This window comes from Erpetoichthys calabaricus, chromosome 18, assembly GCF_900747795.2.
Source record: "Erpetoichthys calabaricus chromosome 18, fErpCal1.3, whole genome shotgun sequence".
NCBI lineage: Eukaryota > Metazoa > Chordata > Cladistia > Polypteriformes > Polypteridae > Erpetoichthys > Erpetoichthys calabaricus.
In genome coordinates, this window is record NC_041411.2 from 49637166 (window position 1) to 49660111 (window position 22946).

At 40.1% G+C, this 22946-nt stretch overlaps 1 protein-coding gene across 1 annotated transcript; it reads right to left on the minus strand.

Moving 5' to 3' along the window:
• Positions 1-15573: 15573 nt before the first annotated feature.
• On the minus strand, positions 15574-21003 carry foxa3 (forkhead box A3). The gene is made up of 2 exons (XM_028824677.2): positions 20534-21003; positions 15574-17769 (listed from the first exon to the last, which is right to left on the minus strand). The coding sequence occupies exons 1-2, from the start codon at positions 20603-20605 to the stop codon at positions 16537-16539; spliced, it is 1305 nt and encodes a 434-aa protein (XP_028680510.1). The 5' UTR covers positions 20606-21003; the 3' UTR covers positions 15574-16536.
• Between the last annotated feature and the right edge of the window lie 1943 nt (positions 21004-22946).

The window sequence follows — 22946 nt, forward strand, 5'->3', positions numbered from 1 at the left end:
TCTTTACCTGTTAAGTCTCACGGACCTACATCTGATTCAGTTCAGAAACTGACCCAGCTAGATATCATTTGCTGACTACTTTTCCATCTTAAAATCTGATTTTGGAAGGTCTCTTTACAAAGGTTAGCCTACTCAAAGAGTGATCCAATCATCTCTCACATACCTATAACTTTACTTTTTCCACACTGGATCCTATTAGGTGCCACTGATTTTATCATTTCAGATTTGGCTCCTCTCAGCTCCTCACTCAGTGACTGATCCAATAAGGCCTCATTGGCCTACACCTTTACAACCACCACTACTGCTACTAGCACTACTATATTATTATTATTTAGGACCAATATTCTCTTAGGTTTGATATGTTCTGCATGATTGGCCCCGTAAGCTCACATAAACCTATACCTGTATCCTCACAGAGTCTCAAAAACAGATCCTATCAGGTTTCACCGGCCTGCATCCATTACCATCTCATATACTGATCCTATGAGAACTCACAGGTTTTGCACCTCATATTTTTAGCACCTGATCCAATCAGGTTTGACAGACTAGAACATTACCATTTTAAATCTGATCCTATGCAGCTTCACATGCCTGCACCTTTACCTCCTTAGAACCTGGTCATGAAAGGCCTGTTCCTTATTCCCTTATGTGTATATATTTACCATATAAGAATATGATTAAATAACTTTAATATACCTGCACCTTTATTACCTTAGAACCTGATCTGCCAGGTCTCAAAGGCATGTACCTTACCCTCTCAACACTTCATCCCTTCAGTCCTCTCCAACCTGATATTTTCCATTTCAAAATTTGTTCCTGTTAGATCTCACTGCCCTACTCCTTATTCAAAACTGCCTGTTCTATCAAGCATTACAGATCTAACAAATTAACCTTTGCAGAATATGATTGTGTCAGCTTTGATATATTTTTATCTTTTTAAAACAGTTCTCATAGACCTGCAACATACCTTCTCAAACATACATATTTACTAATTCAGAATATGGTCATGTCACTGTTAATATGCCTACACCTTTGCAACATTAGAACCTGATATATCAGGTCTCACTTACCTATACCGTACTGCTCAGCACCTTATTCCACTGTTAATCACTGGCCTGCAAATTTGCCACTTCAGAATTTTATCTGTCAGGTTTAATGGGCCTGAACATTACTTTCTCAGCATCTTATCCCATCGGGGCTCACTGGCCTACACATTTACCCTTTTGGAATCTGATCCTGTCAGGTTTCACAGGCCTGTGCCATTGTTTACTTAAAATGCTGAATGCAAACTACAACACTCTTTCCTTTGGTTAACAGGGTCCTGTCCTCTCTCACTTCCACATATGTACATATATCATGAGATTCTGATTCTATTAGATCCCATAGGTTTGTGAATGAATGTTAAGTCTTCATATAGCAGAGGCCCATCTTGTCTGGTTGCCCTAGTTTAGAATAGAGACCGCTCAAGGTTTGATATTTACAATAAAAATAGAGAACTACATCATAAACCTTCTTTTTTTAACCTTTATCACTTCTGATATCCAACCTGGGACACAGATATTTTTGGGCAGGGTAAATGTGTGATAGAGATATGGACCTAATCCAATTGCACCATGTAGCTCTGTATGTCCATAATGCATTTCTTCCAAAACACCAAGACTGACCTCTGTGTGTGTGTGAGTGTGTATATTAGGAGAGCATAGGTGCCGTATATCCAGACAAGTACCTGCTTTCATGCCATTGTAATCTGCTGTCAATGGTCAGTGACAGTCATGAAAGGGTTCTGCAGGACAGGTCTCCTCTTGCTGTAGCCAGCTGGTCTGCTAGTCTGCTCCCTTATCAGAACCTGTCCTTGGCCCCACACCTGTTACTGGAAGCACAATGTGGGTTCTACTAATCATTAACCATTACTTCCTTTGTACGCAGCACAGATACCCACGCCCACGAGCCTGCTGGCCAGCAAGCCTCCTGCTTGAGGGTTTGGTGTCACGTGCATCTGCCTACCTGCCCAGAACCATCATGCAACTGGATTGTGGGCTCTAAATGAAACCCAGGCTGCCTGCCTGCAAATTGGCAGAGTCCTACAGCAAACAAAAACATTAATACAGAAGCATTATTCTCAGGAAACTAAAAACAAATAGTGCCAGGTTTGCTATCAGTGCTCACCTGTTGAACACATACATTTATGTGGAAAATAAAGTGATAGTTAAAGTAATATTCTTTATGTCATATAGAGTGTCAGCAGATTAAGAGTCTTACTTGATAGAGTGTGACTCAAGCTAATTGGCAAGGCTGATCCTGCAAGATTGGTTTCCAGCTCTGCCACACTCTAAAGTTCTCCTCGTCCATGAGATCCTGTGGACAGTAATAATACATTTTATTTATATAGCGCCTTTCCCATGCTCAAGGCACTTACAGAATATAATAAAGAACGGCAGCATATACAGTATATAGCATAGAAAAAAATAAAAACAACTGTGGTTGACTTTGGGTATTGATGTGGGAGAAGAAAACAGAAAACGACAGAAACACAACTGTGAGAATTTCTGTGTTTGTGAAAAATAACAGAAACACAAGTTTGTGCAACTCTGGGTGTCTGTGAATATGGGCAGTGAATATACAAAAATACAGAGGTGCAATTTTGTATGACTATTGTTGTCAATGAGCCCATAAATATTGATGAGGGGAGCAGCAAAATATAGAAAAACAAGTGTGCAACACTGGGTATCGGGGGGCATGGTTGGGAAAGACCACAAAATATATACTGTAAATAGATCTGTGTGTGACTCCGGGTGTCAGTGTGTCCATAAATATGGGTGAAAAATATAGAAATAGACCTGTATATTAGTCATGGTTTTGGTGAACATTAGCAGGCGAGAAAGGTACATACAGAAACACATTTTAGCTCAACTTTGGGTGGTGAACATGACTCTTGGTGTTAATGTATCCATACATGTAGCCAGAGAGTACAAGCAGAATAGAGAAACACCATTGTTGAGACTTTGGAAGTTGGTGAGTTCTTTGGTATGAGTGAGTTGTCCAATTCAGGTGAGAACAAATTTTCTGAAAATGTCCACTTGTTAGGAAGTTAACACATCCTTCCCTGCCATAACATTTTGTTTACCTGTTGTAGAGTATGATTTGAGAACGAATCAGGAATCCTAAATAAAACTGAAATGACAATCAATAGTAAGCCCCAAGCAGAAGTGGTACAAGCTAGTGTGAGTAGGTTCTGTTTACCCAGTGTGCTTGTTTACTAGCTTATTGCAATTTTACTTCAACAATAAAGGGAAAGCCTGTATTGGTCAAATGGCATTCACAAGTATTATATGGGTGTTGTACATATGTTTCAGTTTGTTTGACCCTCAGTGAGACTGGCTGTGAACATACTGTATGTCTTAGAGGCTTTCCTCGCTTTTGATTTGTTGGCTTTATGTACTACACCATGCAAGCAGTCTTTTAGTGGCTTAACCTTTGAGAGTTGGGCACCCACTGAAGGTGCATGTTAATTAAGGGACAATCACTTGCACAGTTGCCCAAATAATCAGAAAATACAAAGCGGCTAAAATGGGTATCTCTGTGTAGCTGTGTGTTGGGGGGGCTGACGCTGAAACACAACAGCAGGGCACCTCCCTCTCAGCAATTTCTCTTGTTTGACAAGGGCAGGGCCTTGCACCTGGCCAGTCTCTGTCCTCACAGAGCCAGATGAATATAGGCAGAAAATGACAAAAAGCAGCACAGAGGTGGTAAAGCCTTAAGGGCCTGGTAGAGCCAATGCTGGCCTCAGGTTGGGTCATGTTCCACCTTGGTAAGGCCACTGTCGAGAGTGGGCTGAAAGGTCACTATGAACTGCAGCTTCACCCCATGTCCACATAGCCTGGCCCCTCCCCTATGGAGCTGAGCAAACACAGCGAGCAAACAGGGCTGTGTGTTTTAGATATGCCCAGCGAGCCACCCGCCTGTGCTCGGCAAGCAAACATGGCAGGACCCTGAACAAAGGAGGTGAATAATCATAGAGAAACGCCAGGATTTCAATGTGTGGTAATCATTAACTTGCAACCTGGAGACTGTGCAGGAAACTAGAGCAAGCCTCCCAGATGGAGCGCCAGGTTACTGAGACTAGACCCACCATTGTGGGGTAGTGGGTTCATGGGCTTAATATGCAATGAACAGGGCTACAAGGTCTCAGCAGCATGGTGTGGACTGGACCTGCTGTAGAGACCCTGCCTGTGGAGAGAACTCAGGGGCGTTTTCATTCCTTTCAAGGGCTGGTTTGGGAGGAAGCTGGCATGCAGGACAGACGTGGCCTTATGCTCGTTTGCTCACTGAGGTTTTCTTTTGCTCTGTCCAGCAGCCGGCCCTGTAATATATCTCTCCATGTTTTTTTAAATCACAAAGAGCCAAGTGTTAGCGTGTCGCTGTCTGCCGGTTAAAAACAGCCAGCTGTTTATTTAATATATCGAACGAGCAGGGGAGGGGCACTTGCCTGCTAATTCATGCAGCGGATGTTTTGAGGGAAACAGCAGAGGGATGTTGCTGCATGAGTTTGGGTTCAAAACCAATTGCTAGTATTTACCGACTTCTGATGAATTATAATACCAGGTCCAAACAACTACACAGCTAGGGCTCATGATCTGGATACCTGTTTGCAAAGAATATTGGGTCACTAGCTCTTAAGATCAAGACAACAAATGTATGTAAACTACTAATATCTGCCAAAATCACTGGACAAACAGGAATAGCTGTTCATGGAGCTCTGATTTAACCTTCACGAAATTGAAGCATTAGGTCACAGAGGTCTGACTGAATCAGCGTCCTCAGATGCAAAACTGCAGGCATCTGATTTGATAGGATCAGATTCAGGTTAGCTAAGGCAGTGTTCTGCTAATACCTGATTGAGATCACAAAGGTAAATCTGTACAAAACTAATATCTAGCAAAATCATCTTCCTAGGAGGTTGTTAAGCTACACTTTAGTATTAGAACATTTTTGATGAGAGCAAGGCAAAATAACACAAGATTGAGTTTTGAAGGTCCTTTATGTCTAACTCTTTACCACACTACTTGGTAATTTACTCTACATGTATATGGTTTATTGTGTGAAGATAAACTTTCCAGCAGTTGTGCAAAATTTACCCTTAATGAGTTTCTATCTGTGTTCCTGTATTCTTCTCATTTTAAAGCAACAGCCAGGATCATCTGTGCTAATTCCTTTGAGAATTTTAAAAACCAGTCATGTCACTGCTTAATCTCATTTTACTTCAATGGAAACTGTTCAACTCCTTCAATCTTTCATCATAACTCTTACTTTACAGTCCTGAAATCAGCCTGGTCACTCTCCTCTGGACTTTTTCTAGCACTATTGTGTCTTTTTTTGGCCTGGAGACCAAAACTGCTTGAATACTCCAGATGAATCCTCATTAGTATGTTATACAATTTAGGCACAACCTCATTTGACTTGTACTCTACACATTGTGTTATATAACCTAGCATCCCATCCCTGTTAGCCTCTTAATGGCTTCTGTACACTGTCTGGATGTAGGTAGTGATGAGTCCAATCCTAGGTACTTCTCTTAAGGAGTTCTTTCAAGTTTCAGACCTGCCATTGTGTATTCAGATCTAACATTTATATTTCCTGTGCATAATACCTTAAATTTACATACATTAAACTTAATCTGACACAAACCTGCCCAAGCTTTTATTCTGTTCAAGTCCCTCTGCTTGATTCTAGATTACTTGCCATTCCTCCTACGATATGACAGGGAAAAGCTTCTGTTCTGCAAAGGAGGTATCCTGATGAGACCTAAATGGATCTGGCTTTAGGAGGCTAAAGGTATAAGTCATGGACATTTGACTGGTTCAACTTTACAAAAATTAAAACTGTGGAACACTGACATCTTACAGGGTAGGATTCACGAAAATGAAGGCTACTTGCTCTTGATACCAGGTAAGACAATACAATAGAAAGGAAGTGTCTAAAAAATGTAAAGATACAGAAAGTAAATAAATATCAAGAGCAACCATCTAAGAGGCTAACACTAAGATGCAGATCACTTAGTCTTGATGGGATCAATCTCCGTTATGGTAAGGCAGCACACTACTTAGACCTGACCACCAGAAGGCAAAGCTGATAGTGGAGGGGATGAGATATAATAAGACAATAAGAGACACTAGCAAATCATTGATACTCACCTCAGATATGAAAAATATGCCTACAGAATGAAACTGTGTGACCAGAAAATATCAGTACTGATGGTTGAAAAGCAGCAGACCTTACCACCTGACATTATAATATTCCAGGGTCTTACAACTGGATGCCTTTGCTTTGCTAAACTTAAATTTCAGGTTCTAGGACACTCAATCTGACATGATCAAGCTTCAAACTTCTGTAATCCAGATTTTCATGTATCCTTATATTTTCTGAATCCAGTCTACTTACAATATCTGTTTTAATTCTTACAAAATGAAGTGTAAACATATTAGACCATTACTATGTGCCCAAGGCACAAATGTGAAAGTGCAAGATTAAAAAAAAAAACAGAAACCTGCCGGCAGGAATAGGGAGTAACTGTCAGTACTGTAACTTGTCAACTATTCCATCCTGTTGAGAGCAATATGGCTAGAAAAAAATGAACCATTGGCTAGGCTTGGTTGTGCGGTTCGGAAAGAGAACTTGCTGCTGATGACCAGGTGTCTGGCAGAGCCCTAAGGAGACAGGTTTCAAATATTTAAAGCCCATGGGCGCAAAGATCTCTGAGAAGAGAGATGGAGAGGAAGCTGCCCTGCGGCCTGATGGTTGTGAGAAGCAAGCAGCCAGATTTTCACGCCAATGAAAGAGGTAATTGTGAGAGACCTTGCAGAGTTAGAGCTGCCCCAAGAGTGGTTTTACTCGGCCTGCCAAGAATGCAGTTAGAACCCCCACCCCAATACAAGGGCTGAGGGGCAGTGCTCACAATGATTTGTGGGACTGGACTCCAGGTACCTGCCTTTTTTACATGCTCCGCTGTGCCCTCTTGTGCCCAGTTGCTTGCCACTCTTTCTTGGCAGATTTGTGCTTATTTTAGATTCTCTCAAACAGAAAAACTGTTGTCATTTAGTTTTATTTTCTTAAAGTCTTGTTTTGGAAACGCTGGGCATCAACCACTCTACAGAGGCTCATTCATCCCATCTTCAGGCTGCGGCTTTTCTTTTTTTCCAAGGCCAGGGCTGTTTACGGCTCAAATCGGAAAAAAGAGGTGCAGATCCGAGTTTGGCAATAGTGAAAGGAAGGTCCTGGGCACTGAGCGGCACAGGCAGAGTGAAAACAGCTTGAGCTGACAACTAAACTATCATCTCATATAGAAAAAGACACAACTGCCAATGAAATCAGACCATTAACCAAGTTATGGCTCACTGTCTAGAGGAGCACTTATCACTGTTAATTACTGGGACTTGATCAGAGATACAAGAAAAAATTGATGACAACAGCATAAGTGAAAGCATCAGGGACTAAGTGGCAGGGTCAGCCCACAAGGCCACATAGTTTGTGATGAGAAGAGCTTCAAATGGTATAGACCATTACGTTGTGATCACCTTTCACTAATAATCGTGCATATACAGTCCCAACTGCACAAACAGGGACACACAGAAAGTGCGGGTATAATAAAGGAACAGAACTCATTCGTGTGCTCATTCAGTCACAAACTGACACAATGATGCAAACAGCAATAACAACAACAACAAAAATTCACACAAACACACTCATAATGACATAACACACATGTTCATACAGAGTGGCAAACATGCCTGACACAGACATTTACACATTAGACAGGGATACACAGACATGCACACTAGCACTGATATACAGTATACATAACATATGTTCATGCAGACACAAAACAACATGCACAAACATTACTATACACACTGTAACTCTCACACTAGTGGTCACTGACAGACAGACAGGGCCATTGACATACTTAAGGCAAACTCTAACAGACACACAAATATGCACTCACTAACACACAGGTTCACACCGACAGACTCCCAAACACATGTAGACATGCATGTACCCGCATGTACTGCTGTATTCATGGGCATTACCCATTCATTGTCAACTAATTTTTATTTAATTCCTCATAATGAAGTCCTCACTAGATGGAAGCTCAAAGCAGCAGTTTCTTTCTTTACTTTCCAACAGCTTTATGTGTTCGTAGGTACTAATGTCACAGTCACTCACAGATTTTCACCCTGCATGCTGCTACTGCTTTTACCTAAAGACTCTACAGACTTGCCATTTTCCTTTATTACCATAAAGGCTGGACACTGAAGTATTTAGTGGAAGCTTCAAATAGCTAGGACATTTTTTGGATCATTAATTTATGGAACACTTGTCAGATATAAAAATGTCCATACACAGGAGATTCAAGATACCTGACCATAGCCAGAAGCTCCACAAAACAGCTTGGTATTATTGTGTTTTCAGTCATAAAGGAACATCATAAAAGCTAACCAGCTACAGTAGCTCTCTAAAATTAAATTTAGCATGTATACGTCAGGTAGCTATTGAGATAGCTATAAAATACATTTCCAAACATTTGATTATAACAGGGAAGGAGGTGTAGTAAAAGGGAGTTTCAAGTGGAAGAACAACGTACCACCTCTTTACCAATCAGTCTTTGCTTTGTAGGGTGGTTTTCACAGTAGGCTCCTCACAAGTCACTTTGCTGAGCAAACAAGAGATTAATTTAAACAGAAGAAGATATTTAGATAAATTTAACTGTTCCATTCATTGATTTTAGGGCTGGGGCAGTAGAACGCCTATCCCAGAAGCATCAGGTACAAGGCAGGGATCACCACTGAAAGGAACACCAGCCCATTACAGAGCACATTCACTCAAATGGCCAATTTAGAGCCACCGATCGTCTTTACTTGCACACCTTTGGGATTATGGAGGAAACCAGAGTAATTATTTAAAAAAAACATATGCACACAAACAGAATCATGCCATTCAAACTAAATTACTATCCAAGATAACTGAAATACAATTAATTTAAAATACAATCAAAAAGTATCCTCATGATTTTTTTTTTCCTAATGGCCCAATTTCTGTATCAGTGACAGAATCTTTACCTTTTCTAAACTTTGAGCTCACCTACAGACAACTTGTCCTTACTGCTGTAACTTATCTTAACATTTTAAAACTCACTCAATCCAATTAAGGACTATGGGAATCAGGGCAAATCCCAGAATCCCTGAATGCAATGCAGAAAAACTCCTTGGATAGAGTAGCACATGCCTTATAAGGGCCAATTAGGAATCACCAATGAACTAAACAACCATATCTTTGGAGATGTGAGAGGAAAAGTGGAACACCTGATGGAATTTTACACACACACACATGGAGAACATGCAAACTGCGAGGACAAAAGCTGGCCAAGGGATTTGAAACAAGGATGCTGGATCCCTGCATTGCCAGTGCTCCTGTGCCTCCTTGACTACTGAAATTATATATTTTTATGTGGAAAAAGAAGACCATTCTGTATGGGTTTAGATTTAGAATTGGATTTTAAATAATTTCTAATATATGACCTGACAAGTCAAGAGGTCAGACAGTGTGAGTCATCCATCACCCCCACATACTGCACTTGCCTGGGTTTGTGACTGTGGGTGTCCTGCATCTCTCCATTTTGGGGAGATGAATTGTGCCAAACAATGTGCTGATGGCTGCATCTTTGAGTGTCAGGGAGACAGTAGATGTGTGATGTCTTTGTTTCTGCATGTGCTGTTTATGACTATGTTTTATGTGTCTTTATGGTTGGTTGGTGGCTAGCAACAGGTTTTCATTTATATACAATACATTTACATACTTCAGTGTCTCATAATGTCTTTGATTTGTGTGTGTGTGTGTGTGTGTGTGTGTGTGTGTGTGTGTGTGTGTGTGTGTGTGTGTGTGTGCAAATGTTCACTTGTGTTGGTGTGTATTTTAAGAAGTCCTGATGTGAGCATACATCTTGGGCACTTACCTTATGGTCTGTCTGTGGATCCCATTGCAGTGATTGGAACATTGTGCTGTAAAAATTGACACCATCCCTCTGTTAAAACATAAAACTGATGTCCTGACATTCTGTGGTCATAAAAGATCCCTAGGCATCATTTGAAAAGTGTAGGGTGTTTCCTGATGTAAGGCTAAATTGCTTACCTTGCCTTGGCTATTCTGGCCACCTATTATTCCCCTGTCCTTTATTATTGGCTAACTATCTCTCTCACAACTTGCCTGAAGAAGGGCTACCTTCTGACCTACCTGAGCTACCTTGAAAGCTTCTATATTGTAATCTCTTCAGTTAGCCAATAAAGGTGTCCTTTTAATTGACACCTCAGTGCACCCGTTCACCACCAAATAGCTAATGTGTGGTGACCTTATTGGCATAAGAATGGCTGCTGTTGAATCATCTGGGTGGATGCTACACGTTCGTTGTGGTTGTAATAGTTCCACACTAGTATGTAAAGCAGTTTGACTAGGTTAGAAAAAAGCTATATAAATGTAGCTAATGAATTATTATTATTTTTATTTTTATCTCTGGTATTTTTCATTGTGCCAGTTTGTCTGCCTCCCTGAGTGTGAATGTCTGATTGTGTGCTACATTTGCTTTATCCCTTTCCTTTACTCAGTTCCGCTTATCTTGGAATCATAGCAACACTGCAGTGCCGCGACTAAAGTCCAACTCATTATCGGCCAGCAGGTTAATAGAGAAGTCCCTCTCTGGTGTGTTACTGATGTCGCACATGGAAGGGCCTTTGTGAGCGACAACAACATGGCATACAGAACAAAGGAACATAAATATGAGACTTGATCTAAAGCAGTAAGTGGAGAAAAAAGTATGTTGTCAGAGTGTGCTCAGTAAGCTGTGTGTAACTGAGCAGTTATCATCAAGATAATTCAAACAAGTCCCTAGCTGAATAGGCTTGGCTACAGTGACACTGAAGCACAAGGGGCAGGTGTTGCCACCTTGACAGTGGCTGAACCCCAGTTCAATTTATGGCCTGCTGTGTGTGTGTACATTATATACTCTCCGCATGCTTCTTCCCAAAAGCTAAAGATGTGCTGCTAACTGGACTGGAGATTCTAAATGACCATTGAATGGGGAAGTATGGGAGAGTGACTGAGTTTAGTGAGAACACATACTCATTGAGCTATAAAATGTAATGAAAATTAATTAATATAACATTGACTCTTGCCCCTTATAGGGTTATCTCTGCCTTGCAACCTGTACAGCAGACAGCAGATTCAGAAAATAGATAAACATGATGCCCATTGGGCAAGGCCAGGCAAGCAATGTGATTTAGGGCAACAGGGTGAATACAAAATGAACAAGAGGCTTGAAGACTGCTTCTAGCCTGTCTGAACTGGAGGATCAGTAAAGAGCTGTAGAATCAAACAGGCGCTTGGTGCAGTGCGGGCTGTCTGAGGGAGCTTTTGCAAACATGGATCAGCATTCACGAAGATGCTCCTGCTGAAGTGCCTAAAGGAGGAATGAGTGACTGGCGAGGTGGGCACCTTCACAACTGACTCGGTGTTTCCATTGCCAGTTGGCGAGTCACTCCCTCTGTCTGACTGCAGTCAATAGCCCAGGGCTAGTGCGGTAGCCGTAGGTGAGCCACCCTTTCCAAACGCAGCCTGGGAAAAGTCAACAGTGTTTAAATAAACGTTGTACAGGATGCGAGAGTGACTTACAGGATCCGGGTCGTCCAATCCTGACAGGGTGGAGTGGGCCCCTCGAGCCCCCAGGGCCGGCTCAAAGAAGAATCACCTTTAATCTGCGCTCTAATCGTCGATGCACCTTTTTCAAAGCCCTCATATGTATTGCGCGGCGTGAGCGCCAGGAAAGACAAACTGGCGGGTGCGCGTGGACGTTCAAAGACGCAAACTGTCCCTGGACAAGCACGTGCACGAATTGAACGACCCACGCGTGGCGGTTCTTCTGTCACACACACGCGCATTAACCCTTTTTTCACTCCTACTACTCAGCAACGACTCTTTTCAGGGTTAGCGTGCACAATAAAATCTTTCCATCGATGTATATTAGTCCGCAGGAGGTGAGTAATTCTTAGCGTTTACTTCCCCCTTTTCACTTGTATCTGACACTATCTGTAAAACTGCAGCCACGCTTATAAAAAAAATTGTTTTAAAATATTCTTTTGTAACAGGTTACAATATCTGTTCGTCTTTCGTAATAAATTATAATTTGCTAATATAATTCCCAGTATCAAAATAATAATAAAGTGATCGTGATAATTGATGGCGGTATACATACTGTATGTGCAAATTGAGTTCAACAACTGTTGAGAAAGTTTACTTAATATTCTCAAACTAATTGAGGATTGTGTTAAACCCAAACCCATCCAGACAGAACTGGGAGCAAGGCGGGAATAACCCCAGGCACACTCGCAGCGGGCCAAATTTAGAGATTTAGCTCTTTCGGGATTATTTCCTTTACAATAGTGGACTTAGATATACTATGTGACGAATGTACTTGTTTGATTATATTGATTGAAGTAATAATGAAGGAAACATTTTTAATACTTTGAAAATCAATTCATTTTCATCATCTTCCACTCACCTTGGGATGCAGGAACCAAACCTGCATGGTGTGCTGATCCATCAGAGGGCTCAGTCATACATTCACATTCTGAGCCTCGGCTGCAGTGGCGGACCTACATTTTTGTTATGGTGGCCCATTTGCAACCAGCAGCAGGGTCTGGTTAACCTCTGTTATCTTCTTCAGTGGGATTGTTCCATGACAGATTGCCACAAATTTTATTTTTTTTGAAGCTTTTTAAAAACCTTTTAATCTTTATTTTAACTATTTTGTAATGAATTACACTATATTATTAATATTATTGTTAAACCATTCTCATACAGTAGACACCCCAAATTTTTAAGAAATGCGAACTAAAGTCTCATCTGGGGCCCTGCTGGGATTAGGGTCCCCGAAATTTAAACCCTTAAACTTGATTAGTTTCATAGTAGGTCTGCACCTGCTCAGCTGCCAGATCTTGTACTCCTAGAGTGCAAAAGCTCTAACCACTACAATGCTCTTAATCTGTTAATTATGAAATGCAGACAGTCTGGAGGTCTAACTACACTCTCAAAATTAATGGATCTGTAATGGAATGTTATTGGGCTGTATGGTTCTTTGTTGAACCATTGCTTGACAAAGAACCATTTTAATCTGAGAAGGGCCCTTTGCATATGGGATTGGTTCTTTGGGCTTTTAAAAGGTTCCATATATGAGAACAAACAAGAAATAATGGTGAAACAGTGGTAGCACTGCTTGCCTGGCAGTAAGAAGACCAGAGTTCACGTCCCGGACTTTACATGTTCTCCCCATGTCTGTGTGAGTTTTCCTCTAGGTGCACCAGTTTCCACCCATAGTCCAACAACGTGCAGGTTTGGCTAAACTGGCCTTAGTGTGTTTGGTGTGTGGGTGTGTATGTGGGGGGTGTTCAGCCAGCGATGAACTGGCACCGGGGTCCAGGGTTTGTTTATATCTCCTGCCCTATGCTAACTGGGATAAGCTTCAGAAACCCCATCACCCTGGTCTGGATTAAACAGGTGAGAAAATGACATGACATGACCAGCAATATTTAATGTATATTATTGCTATCTAGCAGGAGAAAGCAGATCAAGAACACATGACAGCCTGTGTAATTTTATGCAGAACTCATTTAAAGAGCTTATTTATGAATCTAGATATATTAAGGTTCTTCCTGTGGACAGTTCTTTGGGAACAAAAATGGTTCCCCTGGCATATGAAACAGATTGGTAAGTTGTAGTAAACCACATAGCCTTGTGTTTTTATTTGTTAGTGTGTCTATATGATTTGTAACCATGTTTGATTTATAATGAGCCCTTGTAATGGTATTTGTTGAGAGGCACTATAAGAAGTTGAAAAAGTGGCAGCCTTGTAACTCAGTATTCTTTGTTTGCTTAAAATTTCCTTGTTAATAATAATAATGACAATAATAATACTAATGTAATAATACTTATTATAATAATAACTATTATTATATAGGATTTATCCTTACCCCTACACCCATTTTTGGCAGTTACCATACTTTTGATCTCATGAATGACTGCTTCCTGTATTAGGCTGCATGTTTTAAAGAAGACCAGGTAAAGAAAAAGACGGTGAGAATCAGGGGAATTGCCCCAGTGCAGTCTGCAATGGGAGTGGAAGGAAGTCAATATTTTCAGGTTTACCTCTACAATGATATGAAATTTTGTGACAACAAAACATCCCTTTGTTTGTTTGTGTGAATATACACAGTGTCTGTTGAAGACCATATACTGCATATATTGCTCATTGGTCCTGTCATTCCGCTTATTCACTCTACAATTCAGCTCTCCATTTTGTTCAAAACATTTCCAGAATAAAAATACCCTGTTGTCAAGTCTTGAAAATTGGAGACTAAAACCCAGCATCAGACATTGCAGTGAACCCAGGACAGCATTAGGGAGATGAAGACAACAATTTTTCATAGCTGAAGTGTTGATCCAGAGACCACCAGTTTACTGGTTAAGTCCACACCACCAGTTGACCAAGGGTGAGTGACATAACCTGTCAGTACTCAACATGTTGTACTGTGCAGACATTATGATTTGCTGACTGCTTTGGATAAGAGTATTATCTTAACAAATAAATGGAGAAACCTTTCTTAAGAGTCCAATGTAATTTCATATAAGAAACTATTTGGTTTTGCTTATCCTAGGATGAGTAATTATCCATGCATACGAGTAGCTCCAAACATTGACGAAACTCTCACATAATCAGATTTTAGAGTTTGGGAGGCAAGAGCCAATCCCTGTAGCATTCAGGGCAAGGCAAAAACTGACCACTTAATCCTACATTCTAGCATTGCTGCAATACCATTGTCAATTAAATTCATTATTCAGTACTATATATAAAGTTGCACTTTTTAATTGTAGTACTAGGGTGTTGTATCGTGTTAGCCATTATGAATGTAGAGAAAAGCCATGCAAAATGACACCTTTTATTGGCTAACTAAAAAGATTACAATATGCAAGCTTTCGAGGCAACTCAGGCCCCGAGTTGCCTCGAAAGCTTGCATATTGTAATCTTTTTAGTTAGCCAATAAAAGGTGTCATTTTGCTTGCCTTTTCTCTACACTTTTTAATTGTATTATTGCATATGTTGGGACAACCAGTATCCATCACAAGTCACAGTCACAAACATACATAAATACTCACACAAGTCCAGTTTTAATTTTAATAAATGGCTGAACACACACTTTGGAATGAGGGGGAAAAAACTTAAGGGCTTGGTGAAAAACCTAAATTGACATTGAACAGAATTTACAAACTCAACGCAGACAGCTACAGTACTTAGTCAGGACAGGGAAGACGCTAGTTTGGAATCACAGTTGCTCCTTTGTGCCACCAAATGACCTAAATTATCAAAATAATGTCGAACTTTCATGTCACTGTGTGTACTGTATATATATGACCCCCATTATGGCATCCACAGCATCCCTCCCTTGCTCAAGCCCTTCAAAAATAAAACTAAATGAGAAATTTTCATGGTTTATTTTAATAAGCAAAAACCAAGAAAGTGAAATGATACAGGAATATACTGGTAAAGATATATTAGCACACTCTGTCTTGCATTTTAAAAGCAAAATACAGTATTTAAATAAACTTTCCTGACCTTGGAATTCAAAAGGCACCAAAGTGGCTGCACCAGCTTCACACCTTTTTATCTGTTATAATTGAATTATCTGCGCTTTCTCCACATTCAAGTTATCCCAGCTTTGGTGAACACACTCAAAGCGAAGTAGAAAGACAGGTTTCAGTTTCAGTGAAAGCATGGGACGTCTGTGCTGCCCTGAGAAGAGGGGCTGTGTGTTTGCTTCCCCTGGCCAGTATTTGTCTGGCCTGCTGCTGCTGACACACTTTATTAAATGATATATTAAGAATTCATTATAAATAAGGCACCTTGATAATATATACAATTCATACACAAAAGGCCTGAGTAAACTTCTTTCTTTAATATTTCTTCTGTTTAATTATAAAAATATTTTCTTCCCTTCCTCCATAACACATTTGCCCTATGAAGTCCAGCAACACAGGCGTCATTCAACAAGCAAAGGTTTTTTTTTTTTTTTTCTGTGTCCAGCCATAACTTTCTCAAAAGAGATCCTGAGAAGTTCTTCAGATTTTTACTCATACAAGCAAAACCATCAGTCAAGGACAGGACAAACTTCTGTTGCCGATTTCATTGTTACCAAAGTGGTTGTTAGATTTGCTCTTCGATAAAGGAGGTTTGTCCAGAGCATGACTATCATTAAAAAAATCAAATTCAGAAAGAAGTCTACACATCAGTCCAACCTACTAACTGCCAAGAGGCAAAGGCACCATCTTAGTCTGGTCAACCACAAACCAGCTGTTTGGCTGAAATAGCTGGCTAAATCTATTTCTGTCCAACCACAATGATAAGTCCAGCCAGGGGAGATTACCACCCCTTGGGGTTACCTATTATGAAGCATTGAGGACTGACCGTCCATACAAGGTTTGGTAGTATGATGCAGTATCAAGGGCAGAGGTGCTGGAGCTATCATAGTTGTGCTTATTTCCTACTGATGAGGAGGATGAGTAGCCATTGTAGGCCATCAGCTGCTCCTGATAAGACTTGATGTCCATTTTTTGCTCAGAAGACATTAGGTTAGTAATGGAGAAGGGATGGTTGAAATTATAGTGAGGGTCCAGTGATTTGAGATGGTCATTTTGAATGTCTAGTTGCTGAATAGAGTTATGCAGTAGGTGGTTCCCGACCATTGTTTGGGAGATAGAGTGCGAAGAAGAAGTGGCTGGTGAGATGGTGGATGAAATGGAAGTGCCACCTTGCACCAGTGATGGTGAACACTCCAGTTGGATCAGGCGTCTTTGTTGTTCTTCTGGGGAAGAACCATGGTGTGGACTGTCAGAATGGGCAGACTCTGCTCCCTCCGATCCAGTGGTGGGGCTGTGTTGGTCCTGCAAGGCTTCTTGTTGACCCCCTTTATTGACCTCTTGGACCTTGGATGTCGAGTTCTTCTTATTTGCCTTGTCTTCAATCTTGAAGCGCTTCTGACGACGCAGGTAGCACCCATTTTCAAACATATTTCCAGAGTTTGGATGCAGGGCCCAGTAAGAGCCTTTGCCAGGTTTATCTGGTGACCTGGCTACTTTCACAAAGCAGTCATTGAAGGACAAAGAATGGCGAATGGAATTCTGCCACCTCTGCTGATTCTCTCTGTAATATGGGAAAAGGTCCATAATCCATTGGTAGATTTCATTGAGAGTGAGCATTTTGCTTGTTGACTGCTGAATAGCCATTGTAATTAGGGATATGTAGGAGTAAGGAGGCTTAGCATGAGTCAAGGTTCGTCGGTATGGTTTGCTCATCTCCTTACCTCTGTTCATCCCTGAAGCTGGGTAGCTTAGGGGGCTCATCGACTGAGGCATGTTCTGGTAAGGTGACAGTGAATTTAGAGATGTTGCAGAGGTTCCAAGTTGAGTCAATGTGGAGGGGTTAAGGGAAGATGTGATAGGTGACAGGCTCATGTTAGAAGCACCACTCATCCCTGTCAGGGGGCTATTATTCAGACTGCTAGTTGGATAGGCCATATTCATTGCTGCTGATGATCCTACTGAATTAAGGTTGATGTAACTATTCACGGTATTCATAGAGCTAAGTCCTGAGCTCATGGTGCTGACTGAGGGATACATCTGCCAAGACAAGAGAATAAAGCTGTAAGCATTCAGCTGCAGCAAGAAAGTACCACATAAAAATCATAATTTTCACAATACATTATCAAAGCAACATAGACAATGCCTTCTAAATAGGGCTAAGGAGACACAAAGACATGTATACCAACTTAAGCAGTTATCTAAATATTACAAGAAGAGACTTGGTGCTGGTAGCTGTAGGCTGCGCTAAACATCTAATTCAGATCATTCTGCAAATGGCACATCTGAGCAACAGATGGACTCCAGGGATACTACCCATTAAATATTGTTAAAATAGCTCTAGACTGTTCCTTACAATAAACATTTTAAAACATTATGGGGCCTCCATAAAGAAAAGCACACAGAATATATAAATTGAACGTATCCCATCCATTTATTTCAAACAAGGATCTGAAATATCATCTGTGACAAGCTGGTTTATTGTTTTTAATTTTTCCAATAGGATATGAAATGGGAATTCATGAACGCAAAATACCAGCATTACCCAGTACTTTTTGGTTTTTTTTTAATGAAGGACAGAATCTTTTCAAATTATAATGGTTACACAGCAAAGCTGCCAATGTTACATTAACTGCTGTAGTGTTAAAGTGACCCTAAAAGTATTTATATGTCAGGTGTCTCCAAATAGAAACTTTAGGCGTTAATTTAACACTGGAGTTTTTTTCTGCATATATTTAGGAAGAGAAATAAAATCCACGTCGTTTCGATTTATGTTTCTAAGAAGTAAAGCTGAGGGGAGTCTTGCTGAACAATTTGTGTGCAGTAAATTCAGTAGAAACTCCAAAGAGAATGAGGAGTTAAAAGCCCTTCAGCTGCATTTCATGTTATGCCATAGCAGAGCCAGTGCTAAATAAAGCAGCAGTTACAGCACAGTGAGAAAAAGCCCTTATTCCGCGGCACTCACACAACCACTGAAAGAAAATATTTCTACACCGTACTCTGGATTAAGTGGGTTGTTGAATATTGTTATGTTATGTTATGTTATGTTATGTTATGTTATGTTATGTTATGTTATACAAGTGTTGCAGTGGTTACCCCACATGAACCTGCTCACGTTCGGTATGGAGTTTGCTCCTTCTCTACTGAGTCTTCGCACTCGCGACTCATGCTACATCGTTAGACTGAAAACACCGAGTATATTAGCGACTCCAGGCTTGTCTGGTGCACACCATTATCGGGGTAAGTCAAGGTGTTTTGCTGGTCTGGCGTCCCGTCTAGTTCCGGCTTTGCGCTTGATGGTGCCAGGATAGATGCTCATTAATAAGCGAGTCCCAGTAATGAAGCGCGCTCTGAAAATTAACGTACAACTTGACCCTCCTGAAACGTTTGAACGAAACCTTCTTTAAAGCTATTTCTAAATATAAAATTAATTAATAAATTTAATAGTGGAGAAGTGTTGTACTCGGTTATGGTCGTACGATCCCACGAAGTGACTGAAAAGTAAAAGAAAAAAAAATCACATTACGTGTGTGGATGTTATGGACAGGATCATTAGTTATTAATCAGATTTAATTATGATAAGATAAAAAAACTCAACAACACGTTATAAGTCGAACCGTCCTGCCTTTTTATGGATGTGGAGCTAAAAGGCGTAATTTTAAATTATTAGTTTAGCCAATAAATAATCATTAACTACAGCGAACCTTAGTTAAACGGTTAGTTCCGTGCTTGGGACCAATGGGCTCGGATACCCTGCGACCCTCAAGTGAAGAAAGTAGATAAAATGAACAGATGTTTTATATACTATAATACTATACAATATAAATGCATTTCCTAATAATTAGAATACAGGATACTCAGACTTGTCATGATTTTTGGTCAGTACTGGAGACTTTCCATAGGTGTAAAAAAAATCAATCTTTCTAAATTTGCTTTAGACAAAGACTGATATTGTGCCATATATATTCACGTCCATGGGACACTCAATAAGATATTTAATATGCATTATTCATTACTTCTGGACTGACGACGCTGACCAAGCGGATTCCCGATGCTGCCGTATTTGACTCCAGTTTTAAACGACCATTAATTATAAAATGCGAATCGCAAAATGGATCCCTGGATGGATACTCATTTCGTTCTTCGTTATGCAGTGTCCTCAGAAAAACAGAATCCCCTCTTTAGACAAACATTTACTTAACTAAGTGATCTGAACTCATCGTATCACTGGAACCATCAATTAGGCTGCAAAAAAGGGCAAACGGCTTTAAACCTTTAAGTTTTATAAAACCTTATCAAACCAGTAAAATTAGTCACACTGATTGAACTCCTTAAGCTCCCACTTCAGCGATTTTCTTAAAATAAACCATTTATGTAACGGTATTATAGAACTGAATTCTACAGTGTGCGTTTTAAACATTTTGCTATTTTTTTCTAGAAGGAAAAAAGAACTCTTGTGTCGAACTGGCAACCGCAAGTTTTCAACAGAAGACATATTTTGGGACAAAACTTTCGAAAAAAAATTATACAAAGAGCCCCTCTCTCTCTACCAGTCGAAGTGCAGCTAATTTTGTAAAACGTAATTTTGCACTTCGCTCCCCGAAGTTTTATTACAACTCACGGCAGGTTCCTCCTCATCGTCTGGACATCTGCCTGGAGGTTTTCGCACCACCGTGTTGGAGGCTTTGCACTAAACAGTGGACCATCACAGTCAGATGATGGACGCACAAACCCACACAGACATACACATTACCGAGACACCGTCAGGTTGGGTGGACTTCTTAAATCAAGAATGTGAGCTCACCTCGGGCGGGTCCGTGTAATAGGAGCTCCACTCTGGGATTTCTTGCGATTCCATCTTGACAGAACTCAACATCCCACAAAAAGACCTCTAGTTGAAAACCAATCCAGCGATGGGTTGAATCTTCTTGAGACAGTTCAGGCGGAATCCGAGTGGCAGGTTTGGTTAGTTGATGTTCAACTCTTGAAAGTACCTTTACCTCTCCTCGATATCGATTAACGTGCTGCCCCCTCTCTGCACGGGCGTTTAATGATTACTAAATATTGGGTGTTCCAATTATCTATTTATTTATATACCTGATCAACATACGAAAAATGTCTACATGTGCTAATCTGCGTATTAGTTTCAGTCCAAAAATCCTTTCGTGGCTAAAATAGACCCAAATAATCCACGTCAGACTGAGGCAAGGGTTCGTTCGCATCTACAGAATCGATCCCGCGTAGCTCTGCCGGGAGGCACTTCTCGTGAGCCCGGCCCGCCGCCCAGGTCTTATATGCCAGGTGAAGGCCCGCCCTGTAGCATTTAAATATGCCTAAAGCCCGGAAAGTGCGCTGAAAGGGTCTCTCGCCCCCTGCTGTTTAGACAAGACTGGCCATTCCACAAAAAGCCTTAGATGTCGGATGTTCATCTCAGTTTTACAGACACGCGTAGATTCATCTTGCGCAAAAAAGGGTTAACGATTAGAAACTCTCTGATCAATTTAAGTCGTGTAGATTTGTTGGTAGCATATTGTGTAGCACGTAATGACAATCTTCTGTTCAGATTCTGCTGACTCATTGACTATTGCCAGTACATTATTTTGCATTTTATAAGGAAAACTATGAAATAAACAGTTAAACACTATAGTGGCGAGGCTGTGACAGGGGATCAAAGTGCTATAACAAAGACGTGGTGGACAATGTAGATCTAAAGAAAAGCCCCATTTGAAACGAGTTTTGTATTTCATTGTTCACTATTTATAATTTCCGAATATTGTATTTATGTACTGTATCTCAGAAAAATGTTTTGAAACACGCAGCTCAGAATCTGTGTAGTTCCAGGTCACTCCTGATATCTCTCAGTGCTGCACTGTATGTGCTGTGCTATTCATGCACCGCTCAGTCTTTGTATTCGATACGGGGTTTTAATTTGTTTTTCTGTAAAGCGCCTTGCAATTGTGCATATGGTTAACTAAGCTTTATTTAAAAAATTAAGCATAAATAATTAGGTCTATTCCCATTTAATGTGTGCGATTAGCACAACAGTATCATTTATAATTTCCATGTGTAAAAACGATTTTCATTGATTTTTTTTCCTGAACAATATGGTGATACCTGATGTAACGAATTAGGCCAGTGATCCTTGCATTGCATCGAAACATAAAAAGGTCAATACAGTTTTACTTTTGTTTGCATACGCTACAAATTCGTTCAAAATGTAATGGAATATGAATAACAAATGTTTTATTATTTTACGTCTAAGGAAAGGAGCACTCTTGACACATTCTGAAGTATCTCGCAGTACAATGTGGACTTTTATTAAAACCAAACGTGTATTTCCAGTTTACTGAAGAAAATGCCAGTTTGAAGTGCATGCTTTAGACTTTAAAATGCAGTTTTTTAGCTGTGTTAAAATGTGCGTCATTTACTGACCCTAACTGACATGCCACAAATTTTAAGATCGATATCATTTATTTTATTTGTATAAAGTGAACTTTATAATCGTTCTGCAGTATTAAATCATGACTGTGGCAAGGACGGCAAAGTGGCGCAGTGTTTAGCGCCCTGTAGGAGACCTGCGTTTAAACCTTAGTCTTTTCACTGACTGTGCGGGCTGAAGAGAAGGAGAATGGATTGTCCATCTTCTTTGTCATATCTTCTTATCCACCAGACCACACTTTTACTTCTCAACATCATGATGCTAATAATGAAATGTTGTAAATATTGTAAAATAGTATATGATAATACAGAAGAAAATCTCCCCAAAAATACAAAAGTCACAATGCTAAAAATGTTTAAGTCAGTTCTGCAGAGGGACCACTTTTTATCCAGGTTTAAGCACTTTGTACCAAAATATTTCACCTTTATTCTTAGAATTCAAGGTGATTGTAATATGGAATATGATTATTAATATAATGAATGGCTATTGTCATGGTTTAAAAATAAAACTTTGCTGCTTTGACATTAGAAGGTTTTGTTTTTAAAGTCAGTAAGCTTTCCTGGAAAACTCTAAAACCAAATGTTTCGGGACAATCAATCAATAAATAACATAACACAACAGTCTGCAAGTACCTTTTTGAGTTATGTCAACTTCTGTTAAAATTAAGTAGAGCCAATACGTCAACGATCAAGTTGAATTAACTTTTCCTTTCCTTTTAAAAGTATTTTTAATTAGATAGATAGATAGATAGATAGATAGATAGATAGATAGATAGATA

Bases quoted from the DNA above. Each gene is read 5' to 3' on its own strand.
- foxa3 (XM_028824677.2), bottom strand. From the start codon at position 20,605: ATGTTGAGTTCTGTCAAGATGGAATCGCAAGAAATCCCAGAGTGGAGC. The intron at 17,770-20,533 runs GTGAGCTCACAT...TTGTCTTGGCAG, and splicing joins ATTACACGGACCCGCCCGAG to ATGTATCCCTCAGTCAGCAC.